Raw genomic sequence first — 12,583 nt, 5'->3', positions numbered from 1 at the left:
TTGTCTGCTGTTATAGAGCAAACTTTCTTTTTGAACTTTGGCCTCCAAACTGCTAAACAGCAGCATCCCTTAAGCGTGACCCTTGCAGCCAAGAGTTCCCAGTATGACATGAGTGGTGGTGGTGGGAAGTATTGTGAGTGTTAAATTATTGTAGGATCACACAAAGATAAAGCTCAGAGTCTTTTTCATAGTGCCATCTGTGTGCCACCACCAGAACATCTGCCTCACAACTAGAGAACTTCCTTATGGGAACTTCCCAGTCTAACTCTGACCCTGATTTTCAGTGGTGGATAGGAAAAAGTTGAGAAGCAGGAGTGCTTTAAGGGGAGTGAGAATGGATCGAGTTCTCTCCATTTGGTCCATAGAATTTGGCAGTTCTTAGAATCCGTTCCTGGATTCCATTCACTTGTGAGGGGCAAAAACCTCTCCCTGCTCCCTGATTTAACACTTCTCTACTTTTTCTCATAAAACTTTTAACTTCGGTTACTAAAAGTATTGCATTTAAGGGTGCTGTGTTTGCTGGGGACTGAAGGGAAGGTAAAGCCTCAAAATATGCTTGAAGTGAAACAATTTTATGCTGTATTGCGCCCAACACTTTTCAGCATGCTGCCTTCTGAAGGGTCACTGACTAATAACAACAAAGATTACTTTGAGAGATTGTGGGGGTTTTTTTAGTTAGATAAAAAGAATCTAATTGCATTTTAGGCGGTGGTGATGAAAGACTTGTGAGTATACGACTTCAGTTTTTGCTAACTGCTACATTTGTTCTTTGTCATGTTCCATAGACCTTTCCTTTATTTGAAACTAAATCTGCAGAATGCTAAATTCAGTTATCTGACCTTGCAAGTGACTTACGTTCTGATAAACAGTTACATTTTTTTTTATTAAGGCATTCTTTTGTTTAACGTTTTTATTTTAACCAAAGAATTTAGACTAGATTATATTTGGAATTCTTCTCTCTTCTGGATATTTCCTATTTTCAATAGTGTGGATGATATACCCCAGGGGTGGCCAACTCCCAAGAGACTATTACGGGGAGGAAAAGGAACAGCCACTCACCAACAGATCTGGGAAAGCAAACAGCCTCACTGAGTAAACTACGTCTTCCGTTTTGCAGATTGTGCAACAATGAGACGAGGGGGTGGGACAGGGTTCTAATTTACCAATGCTGAGGAAAGGGAGCCAGCGATCTACCAAAACCTCCAGGGGATCTACCAGTAGATTACGATGGACCTGTCCAACATCCCTGATATACATCATTTGTTTATGTGGTTGGTGGAATGTGTAAGGTTATTTTAACGTTCAGTATTCTTATTTTTGTCCTTTTTATTACTGGTCTTTGTGCTCTTGAGGAACACATGTTGGGCATATTGCATTGTAAATTATTTGGGCCTTATTTTGAGGCTCTCCCTCCTTAAAATACAGTGGTGCCTCGCAAGACGAAATTAATCCGTTCCGCGAGCCTCTTCGTCTAGCGGTTTTTTCGTCTTGCGAAGCAACCCGCTTAGCGGCTATTAAAGGCTTAGCGGCTATTAAAGGCTTAGCGGCTATTAAAGGCTTAGCGGATTAGCGGCTAAAAGGCTATTAGCGGCTATTAAAGGCTTAGCGGATTAGCGGCTAAAAGGCTATTAGCGGCTTAGAAAAAGGGGGGGAAAGCAGAAAAAAAATCGGAACACTTGCAAGACGTTTTCGTCTTGCAAAGCAAGCCCATAGGGAAAATTGTCTTGCGAAGCAGCTCAAAAACGGAAAACCCTTTCGTCTAGCGGGTTTTCCGTCTTGCGAGGCATTCGTCTTGCGGGGCACCACTGTATTTTAAAATTTACAACCTTATCATATATGCAATAATAGTAATAGTCAACTATACATGACAGTAAATGGTTAAGGGAGCAGAACTTTGCTCCCTGGGAGAGTGACTGAGGACCGTAGGATGTTGAGGACCTCTCTCTGTGGGTGTAGAAACAGGTCTGCCAACAGATGCACATGAAATGGCTGCAGAGACTGGTATGTTGGCAGCAGATCAGAGGAGGCCCCTTCCTTCTACTGACACACATCCAAAAGAGGCAAAAACAACAACAATCCTATACCAACCCGGGAGCTGTCAATGGGATGGAAAAAAATTAAAACAACAAATGGGAGAAAAACTCGGAAAAGCTGTTCCCACACCTTCCCACAGTCACCCATATGATTGGCAGGGCTTAGAAGGAAGTGATTCCTTCACCACAGACCTTAGGATTGTTCTACCCAAGTTCAAACAGGGGAACACTATTAAGCACAAAGACACAAAACTGGAGTACATACAGATTTAATAGGAATACATTGTTCTGGGTTTCCCGACCCGAGTTACACTTTGAAACTTAGCTGCCAGTGTCTGAAAGGCAATCAACTTAGCTACTGTTAACTACTTCCCATGTTTCATAAAACTATTTCAGTTTATTAAGCCATGGCACACCTTCCTTGGTCTCAAAAGTGACTCCTACAATCAGCCAAAAGGTCTTTTAGCCATGTAAACCAGATCCCTTGTACATCTCACCACTGATTGTACACTGAAGAAGGTCCAGTCTGAGACTTTTCTAAAGATAACATCTGGTTTACAAAATCTTGCAAAATTTCACCACTCTCCTACAACCCTGCCAGATCTAGTAGAAAATTTCCATTAATTGGTTGACAGGGCTCTCTCATGTCTTACGGCAGGGGTGTCAAACTCAAATTCATCGGGGGCCGCATCAGCAGTTTGGTCACCCTCAAAGGGCCGGTTGTATCTGTAGGACTATGTGTCCACTCTTTAAAGTGGAGGTTTCCTGTGTAGAACGGCCAGCGCCGCTAGAGGGCAGACGTTCTCTGGCTTGTAGGCTGCCGCGCATGCGCTGAAGAGGCGGCTTTCTTGTGTCAAAAAAAAAGAAGAGCGAGAATAAAAGCTGAAGGCTGGCGGTCGTCGTCGGCTACACGGGCCACATGACGAGGTCTGGCGGGCCGGATTCGGCCCACGGGCCTTGTGTTTGACACCCGTGTCTTACGGTATATATCCCATCTCTCTCCTCCCCACCCCCACTCCCCGCCATGCTTTTTCTGATTCAAGATTTATTTGCTTTCAAAAGTGTAGCCAATATGGTACCCCATATGCACAATAAATAAGAATCAACTGACTTGGGATAACCCTGAGGGTTTTTATTTATTTATTTAATTTGTTAGTTGCTTTATCCTGCTTGGGGCAATCCAAAGCGACTTAAAACCAGACACACACAAACACACCCACCCACCCATCCCTAAATACATTAAAGCCAAGTGGGGGGAATGCATTAAAAATTATCACACCCACTTGTAAAAGGCCACATATATAATGAGGGTGCTAGGTGTGCCTCCCTGGGGAGAGCATTCCAGAAAGCAGGGAGCCACTGCAAAAAAGGCCACTTCTCATGTTGCCACCTTCCTCTCATGGAGGGGGCATGCGAAAAAGCACCTCTGATGATGATTGCAGGGTCTGGGTTGGTTCACTTCATATCTGGCTCTGGCACTGTTCAGACAATGACATCTGGGTCCTTCTTGGCAACAGAGCAAGACTGATTTCTGTTTGCACCATGGTATATTCTAGGGGTGTCCCTCCAGATGTGGCTGGATTTGTGCTATGCTGACTGGGGTCGATGGGAGTTGTAGTCCCACACCATCTGGAGGGCCACACATTCTCCACCCTTGCTACATTCCCTATGCTAAAGGCAGGCAATATTTAAAATGCATAAACATGCAAATGTGGCTTAGAACAGGATTCCCTGCCCATCAACTATTGAGTCAGCCTGGTAATGGGTGGAACAGATTTGGGTAATGCTGACAGGACAAACAAGCTGTAGGGAACAGGTACGTAACCATCCCATTTTTTTATTTGCTTCCTGTAACCAGAGCTTCCTCTTGTGTTCATGATAAAGGAGTATATCAACCCAGTACTGAAATCCCCTTCTTCCTTTGTGAGCCATACTAAATACAGTCCGTGAGGACTTGCCAAGGTTATTTCTGTACAAATCCATGCCCCACCCCCCTTGCCGTGTCTCACTTCTGAAGGCAAGCAGAGCCTGCTGCTAATTAAATGATTGCAATTCCTTGGCCAGACACACTGCAGTAGAAAACACCCAAGAGAAACCACTCCCTTCTCTTAGCAGCAGCCCCTGCAATTAATTCATCATTTGACACAACTGCATTAGACCTTGGTAGCAGTGGCAGAAAGAAGGCGCTGGCAGAGAAGTGCAGGGTACTGGGAATCAAAAAATGAGAGGTGCCATTGGGAGGATGTGTGCACATTTGAGAGCTGTGTCAATTCAACCAAAAAGTTATTGCTTGTTTAAAGGAGAACTTGATGTTTTCATGGAACAAAATAAAATGAATCACACAGGTTTCTTGTTTTTAAAAAGGTTAGTCGAGGTGGGGTGAAGAGAATAGGCAGGAAAATGTATCTGTCCTTGCCATTTTCATTTATTCTTTATATTTTTTCTTCTACCATTGTGTTGGAATACAGTCTTCCATCAAATCAAAGAGGACTCAAGATGTATTTCTATCAATTGCTGTCATGCTTAACAATAGTTTAAGGGAGGGGGAAATATACTAAACAGCATAGCCAAATTTAATACATTTGTTTAGTCGTTTAGTCATGTCCGACTCTTTGTGACCCCATGGACCAGAGCACGCCAGTCACTCCTGTCTTCCACTGCCTCCCGCAGTTTGGTCAAACTCATGCTGGTAGCTTCTAGAACACTGTCCAACCATCTCGTCCTCTGTCGTCCCCTTCTCCTTGTGCCCTCCATCTTTCCCAACATCAAGGTCTTTTCCAGGGAGTCTTCTCTTCTCATGAGGTGGCCAAAGTATTGGAGTCTCAGCTTCACAATCTGTCTTTCCAGTGAGCACTCAGGACTGATTTCCTTCAGAATGGATAGGTTTGATCTTCTTGCAGTCCATGGGACTCTCAAGAGTCTCCATGGGACTCTCAAGAGTCTTCTCCAGCACCATAATTCAAAAGCATCAATTCTTCGACGATCAGCCTTCTTTATGGTCCAGCTCTCACTTCCATACATCACTACTGGAAAAACCATAGCTTTAACTATACGGACCTTTGTTGGCAAGGTGATGTCTCTCTAATACATAGAAATTTAAATGTTCCTGTATCTGTTCTCCCCTAGCTGTTAAAAACTAGGCGGCACAATATATTATTACAATGCTTCCAGAGGACATATGATGGAAGGCTGACAGACTTTTAGAAAAGGAGTTCAGTTCATCAACTGTGGAGCAGCCATCAAAGATTCCTCCTCATGTGTCCTGCCTGTTTGAACGCATGGTGCAGAAAAGTGAAGGTTAGAAGAGTATTCTTGCCAAATATTAGCAGAACACTCAAGCAATCTCAAGTGTGCTCACCAAATGATATAACTGACGCACCAGCATGTCATGATCAACAGTATCAGAAGCTGCAGACAGACCTACCAGAATCAGTAAGGTTGAGTTGAGTTGACATCTGTCTGTCTCGGGAGGCAATGGAGGAGAGTGTTTCTGGAGGAGAAGTCAAACTCTTGGGAGGTTGCAGCGCCTGCTGTGGCTATAGAGACTGATATGGGATACGGGAGAGATATGTTTTGTTGCAGCTTGGGCAGATGAAGGCATCCAGTTGTGCTGTTGCAGATGCACCATGGGGTTTCTTTTCTCTCTGTGCTCCTCCCAGCAGTCGTTCCTCCTCTGGTCCCTGCTGCGGATTCAAGACCTGACTATCTGTCTCCAGGCACTGTGGTCCTCTGGAAGGAATTCCCACATGGCAGGGTTAATGTTACCAGCCTTTATGTCACGTTTGTAGACATCTTTGTAACACAGAGTTGGTCTGCAAATGGGCCTAGTGCCTGAAGCCAGCTCACAACAGAGCACGTCCTTGGGGACCTTGCCATCTTTCGTTCTGTGGACATGACCAAGCCAACGTAGACAGCACTGATACAGGAGTGTGAACATGCTGGGAATGTGGGCTTGGAAGAATATGTCAGGGTACAATCATTCCTATTAATCCCAAGGCAAGGACTGGAAGCCATGAACCTAGTCAGTGCCACAGTGAGGCTGAAAACCAGAGTGGCTTCTCATTAGAAAGTGGGTAGTATCCAGAGAAGTTTTGAGCTGGAGAGCAACCACTCAGTAACCTCACCTACAAGTGGAAAGAAAGAACTAGGGGAATAGACAGCGCGAAAGTCTGAATCCTGACTAGCCAGTTAGGAGGTAGAGCTTTTGAAGAAAGGCCAAATAACTCTGGATTTAAGCTTGTCTGGTGCTCTTCCCTCCCTCAGCAAGGCATTAATAGTTTCAGTCAACTGAATGCCAAGCCTCTCCCAGCTGGCTTTTCACCAGCCAGTGTGGGTATGAATCAAATTTAGTTCTCCAGCATGCAAGATTTAAAAACTGGTAAAGGGACTGTGTGATCTGGGAGCTGCAGAAGTTGCAGGTTCGTCACAATGGGCAGTAGATGTTTCAGTCTCCGAACCACAAGTTGCTGAGCACCTGGAACAGTTCTGCTGGGTGACACTTAGATCACAATGGTAATTGAGAAGAAGGGTTTATTCACCACTGATAATATTTAAAAAAAAAACTATGCTGCCTGCAGTCAGGTCTGTTTCAGTGCAAATCATATGCCACCTTGGGAAAGGATTGGAGCTCAGTGGGAGAAAATCTACTTGGCATACAGAAGCTCTCATGTTCAGTCCCCAGCACCTCCAGGTAGAAGTGGGAGAGACCCCCATCTAAAACCCTGGAGCACCACTGATGGTCAGTATAGACCAGGGTTTCCCAAACTTTTTTTGGACTACAACTCCCATCATTCCTAGCTAGCAGGACCAGTGGTCACAGATGATGGGAACTGTAGTCCCAGAACAGCTGAAGACCCAAGTTTGGGAAACCCTGGTGTAGACAGTACTGAGCTACATGGACTCAGTATATGGCAGCGTCTTATGTTCCTGCTGTTCCTTCCAATAGGTCATCTGGGAAGGAGAGAATCCTGTGCCGACCAGTAGGAGAAAAAGCCTGGGAGTATCTGGGTCAATGGCTGATGTCAGTCTGCTACCACACAACGTGAGCCACAGAGGAGGGCATCACCAGCAACCAAGCCATTCTTCCTGCCACAAGGAACCACCTCCAAGCCTTAGTTTAAGGGAGAGACTTGTCAACTGAAGGGAATACAGATCAGCTTCTAGTGCACCAATCTATCGGTAGCATCATACAGAGTCTGGAGACTTTTGTCTGGGAATGCTCTCTGTGTGAAGCTTTTCCTAGGCAGGGCGGGAGGGTGGGAAGCTGAGAAGAATATAGTCCAGGGCAACTTCAAGTAGTTGATTAAGCTGAAAGGATAAAGTCCAGATTCCTTCGAATCACTTTCAAATTCAAGTAGAGGATTTTGCTCCACTTGAATTATACTGTTGTTCTTCCAGTGGATAGCTCTGAGTTAGCACCTTGCAGCTACCTTGGGAATTGTACTTTACCCCTAACAGAGATACCATTCTCAGCACCCTGAACAAACTACGGTTCCCAGGATTGTTTGGCAGCAGGAATTAGCTTTGAATGTGTTGTGTTTTTAAGGTACAGTGGTGTCCACAGCCACAATAATGGTAAGAGAATGAAAAGGATGTTTTCAGGAGGAGAGAAGGAGACCCCTGGTGGATTGATCCAGGTTGGAAGGGAGGAGGCTGGAACCAGAAAGGGATGTGTATAAACTGTGCCAAAGAAAGAGCTTTGACAGCAAGAAAAAGGGGAGGGAATGGATTGGGAGAAAGCCAAGGAGAGGGGGAGGTAGGAGAGAGAGAGAGAGAGAGAGAGAGAGAGAGAGAGAGAGAGAGAGAGAGAGAAACCAGCCTGGAAACCTAAAGGCTGCTTTCTGCTCGTCTACACTTGCCCCTTGTTATTTGCAAAGCTGGTTCAGAACTTCTGGATCACATGGTATTCCCTTGCTTTGGAGAAGGAAAAGAGAAGGCAGAAAGAGGAAGGTGAGGCAGAGGAAAGCAAGCGCCCCAGGCTGGTGTTGTTCCATCTTCCCCACCCCTTTGCTCTCTTCCTTGCACAGAGATGACAGGAGCCTCCTAGCCCCTGTGAAACTGAAGGGGGGCGCAGAGGAGGAGCAGGAGGCCAGATGATCAGCTCAGCAGTAGAGGGAAAATGTGAAACATGAAGAACCAGCTCACTGTTTGTGGAAGGATGGTGCTGCTCCAAGTGTTCCCGCTGCTGCATTTGCTCCCCTGTCTTGGCTCTGTGAAGGTAGGAGATCTCATCTACTTAGAATTAAGTCTCTTGGCTGCTTAACGTTGTGATGGAAATGTGGCTGTGAAAATGCAATCTGGGCTGCGCAGGCAGGTTTGCGAAAGGGGTGGCAAATGATGCGGTCGGGGAAGAGTTGTGTTCATTATTTCCTTCCTCGTCATGAGAATATAGCCAAATTTAAGGGAATCCTTAAATATACTGGGGTTTTTTTTTGTAGACTGCATGTCTTTCCCATCTTCCAAATGCTGCATTAGAGACTTGATCTTCCAGTGCTGGTTGATTGTTTTATGATAAATGGGTGTGTGGTCTGGACTCAGAAACTGAAAGTATTAGGTGGGTGCTAGAATGGTTAAAGGTATCTAACTCCTCTGTCAGTATTTTTACAATGGGTGTGTGTGTGTGTGTGTGTGTGTGCGCGCGCCAGATAGCAAAGGAGGGTGTTGCTCCCCAACAGTTGTGAGTTGTAGCATCTTCATTCATGCTGGGCTAGGGTGGAGCTCCCTTAATCAAGCCCATCCCATGCTGTCTGACTTGCCAGTACATACAGTGAATGCAAATCCGCTGGCTGTCTCATTTGTTCCTTTGCAGCAGATTCCCAGGTGCTGTAATTTTGGTTGCCTTTGGTTTGCCTACCTATACTATGAGGAATACAATAGTTTCCGTTATGAAGAGCTTTGAAAAATTAAGACTCATAGAGGTCTACATCTTAAAAGTAGCATTTCCATGGAGAGAAGTATTGTTTTAAGCACTCATTCTTTCCTGAAGGTGCGAGAATCTTTACAGGGACTAGTTTTCTTTGGGCTAGAGAGAGCCCTGGAGTTTCATAGCATACATACAAACAGAGCCAATTGGAAACTAGTGGATTTCAAAAACAAGGCAGCACAACTAGTAATCCTACTTCAAATTGTGAAGAAGAGGAATGAGCTAACTCACACATCTCTTCTGCCACACACTGTCTCCTCTCCCTTCCTCCCCCTGTTCTGATGGTTGTCACATTCCAAAGGCTGGAGTGAGATTCTAGTCCATTAAGGATCACTTTGGTTGTGTCGCTGGGTTTATAAAGGGAAATCATAGCAACAGACCTATTAATGCTAGCAAGACAGCCAAACTCCAGTAAAACAAAACAGTATTTAAAACCAAGTTTATGCTTGAGGCAATTAAAAAATAACAACGCCGTGAAATATGCTGTTACTTCTACAAAGCCAATCTGGCGTTTTGGAAAACTTTGATTTTAGTCCACTGGATAATTCAAGAGGCTGACCATTGAGGTGGATTATTTTGAGCATTTCTATCATCAGAGGACCTTCCTAAGTAGACGACATTGATAGTGACCCATAGTTTCATCGTTTGAATGCTGCAGCTCAACTCTATGCACTTTTACTTGGGTTTGGGAGTTGAATTCAGGGAGGCATGCACACCTTTCCCTTTTCTTTCTGTGAAGCTTATAAGCAGGGATGCTCGTCTCGGTTTGACATTTTAATTGAACTGTCAATGATCCCAAGTTATTTTCCCTCAATAGATACCACCATTTCAGACCACATCAGTATATATGTGAAGTTGGAATTTTGAACACTGAAAAGTTAGCATACCTTGGTTCTCATTTTCCACGTTGTCCATTCATTCAGTTCGGAGAGATCCTTTTCTCTTTGCTGCTGCTTATGTACAAATGAAATGGAAATGGTACTTTATGAAACAGGGAAAATTGGGACAGGTGGTTTTGTGTTTGTGTGTGTTAAGTATATAGAGTCTGGAACTGTGAACAGTTCTTTGTCCAGTAGATGGTAGTCATAGAACATTTTAAAGCTTTGCAAGCTACTGAGTTGCACCAGCAGCTATTAAATCGAACATATGGAGATGATACTGGAAATTCATATGGAACAAAGACTTGAAACAAGCAGTGCAATTTCAAGCAACAGTGGCTTTCAAAGCTATGAAGGGTGTCCTTTCAGGGTTGCGTGTGGGACAGAGAGAGCTTGACACCTTTGGTTTGTTCTTCAGTGTCAAATAAATGCTGAATCAATCAACCTTGGTAATGAAGAAAAGACAGAAGTAAAATGATATGGTTATCTCTCTTCTTCAGATGGGATGCCATTGCGCTCTCTCAAAGTCTTCTTGAATCAGATACATGTCTCCTCCTTACCCAGTTAGCCAGATTCTTGCTGGTCTCACAGCAATTCCCCAGCAGCATAGATCATTTCCCCACCTGAAGAATCAGAAACAGTCCTATCCATCCCCAGGGCAGTGGGCTGCTCAAAACGACACAGATTTGGGTTCATTCTTATAGGTCAGGGGATGGACTTTACCTGCTCAGCAGCTATGCCCAGCATATCATTGTTCAGAATTATAATGACTTCTGCCCCGAGCAGCAGGTTGGAATCCAACAATGAGCTGACCAGCCATATGAGCTGGACCAGCAGCACCAGAGCCAAAGATGATAAAAAGGACATGAACTCCAGTACTCTTTAGAGCTGTACTGTCAGAGGCTGCCTCAGGTCTCAGCTCACAAAAGACCAACGCCAAGCTCTTCTTATATACAAGGATGTTTATTGCAGTTCATTATTGATTCCACAACCGAGGCGCGCAGCCCCGAGTCTCTAACGTTAGACATTTGAAGTCCCCTCTGAATCGGTCCCGCCCCTGCACCAACTTAAGAGGCTTGTGCTAGACCACCTCTTCCTGTCTTTCCTTTTCCGCAGGGTCTTTCTGCCCCCCTGGGTTCCTTCCCTCCTGCTCTCTCCTGAAGCGGATTCCTGAGATGCCTGTTCCCCCCTCCTTCGTGCTTTGGGGCTGGGCTCCTCCTCCGGGCTTTCTCCATTTCCGCGCGCCTCCACATTTGAACTTGGCGCGCGCTCGCTACCCCTGACCTTCCTTTTGACACTTACACTACTCCCTGTACTACTCTCCGCCTCTTCCGCCAGGACGTTCTCCCCAGATCTCCTTCCCCTGTCTCTTTCCTGCTCCGCTCCGTGTGTCACACTGGGAACCCCCCTCTCTTCCCTTCGTTCCTGCTGGGAAGCCGGCCCCGATCTCCCACTCCCGCTCGGGGTTTCCCTGCTGCTTCCCTGCTCCTGGCAGGTCCCCCCTGTGACCCCCCTTGTCCTGACTAGGGGCGCCCCCTCCTGAGAATCCTCCGATTCACTTGAGAGACTCATGGAAGATCTCAAGTCATTGTCATCCTCTTCCTCACTGTCCTGGGATTCTTCCTCGTCGCTCTCCGTCTCCTCCCTCACCTGTGCCTCTGTCTCTGAACCCCTGACATGTACAAATGAGGGAATTTTGCAAGTGTATTTTGTCAATATCAAAGGCGTCTGAATATTGTCCTCTTTTGCATCTGTCTACCCTACGAACACCCTGCCTGAGTCTGTTAGCTACGGACCTCTCAAGTGAGTGACCCCTGAATTGCTTCTTCCAGAGATGATGATGATGATGGTAATAGTAATTTATTATTTATACCCCAGCCATCTGGCTGGGTTTCCCCAGCCACTCTGGGTGGCTTCCAACAAAATATTAAAAATACAATAAAACATCAAACATTAAAAACTTCCCTAAACACTGAGGCTGCAGCTTCTCAAGAAACCAGCCCCCTCCACACCAAGGGACCCAGGCACCCTCATGCCTGCCCATCAGTGCGGTTCACAAGTTGGGAGAAAACTAACAGAGAATTGCTAGGCTCTGGGCCAGCGGAATGCCCCTTGAAGGCCTTCCACTCCTTGCAGAAGGGTCTCATCCCAGGAACAAGATAGAAGATCAGTTGAATCCTAGCCCTCCTTAGAGCAAGTTGCTCACTGGGAGCTCTCCATGGTTCTGTGAGCCTGGACCCAACATGCCCTGTGAGCTTCCACTCGTGGTCAGATAGAAGAAGAACCGATGTGCAGGCTGTTCTAACACTGCCTCTGAGAGGCTCCAGCAAATCTCACAAGATAAGTTTGCATAAATATCCTGAAGCATGTTCAACAATTTATCCTCACTGTTTCCCTCAAGGCAGTGGGCTTATATTGTGGGACAGGACTCTGGGCTTCAGAACAGTATACCCAGCCCATCCATTCCTCTGCCCTGTGCTTGGACCTTATTCGTTTTCCAGCCAACAGCCAAGAGAAGCAGCTTAACTGAGATGTGCTTCAAATTGTTGCCATTTACTGGGGGCAGTCCCTAATTTATGGTCATATATTTTTTCCTTTAAGGGATGTTCCATTAAAATTTTGTTTGTGTGATTTTCCTGAATGATTATACTTAAGGGTCTCTCCAGATTCACTAGAACATGTGTAGGGAACCTTCAGCCCACCAGGCCATTTTGGGAGAATCAAGTCTCTTGGGTTGGACTCGATGGCCC

The 12,583-nt window shown here is 45.5% G+C and overlaps 1 protein-coding gene across 3 annotated transcripts in view; it reads left to right on the top strand.

Annotated features, from left to right (window-relative positions):
* The first annotated feature begins 1,145 nt into the window (after positions 1 to 1,145).
* The window catches only part of LOC308585684 (neurotrypsin-like), a 37,887-nt gene continuing 26,449 nt past the window's right edge, over positions 1,146 to 12,583 (top strand). For 2 of the 3 annotated variants that reach the window (XM_081191619.1, XM_081191617.1), the window contains exon 1: positions 7,305 to 8,250. In XM_081191619.1, coding sequence (XP_081047745.1) covers positions 8,161 to 8,250 — 90 coding nt within the window. In that variant the 5' untranslated portion in view covers positions 7,305 to 8,160. Of the gene's footprint in view, positions 1,285 to 6,978; positions 7,212 to 7,304; positions 8,251 to 12,583 lie in introns of those variants that run through there. The other variant, XM_081191618.1, reaches the window with a different exon arrangement.

Source organism: Podarcis bocagei, assembly GCF_964188305.1.
Source record: "Podarcis bocagei genome assembly, chromosome: 4".
Lineage (NCBI taxonomy): Eukaryota > Metazoa > Chordata > Lepidosauria > Squamata > Lacertidae > Podarcis > Podarcis bocagei.
Note: the sequence above shows the minus strand (reverse complement) of the source record. Positions and strands in the feature narration are given on the sequence as shown.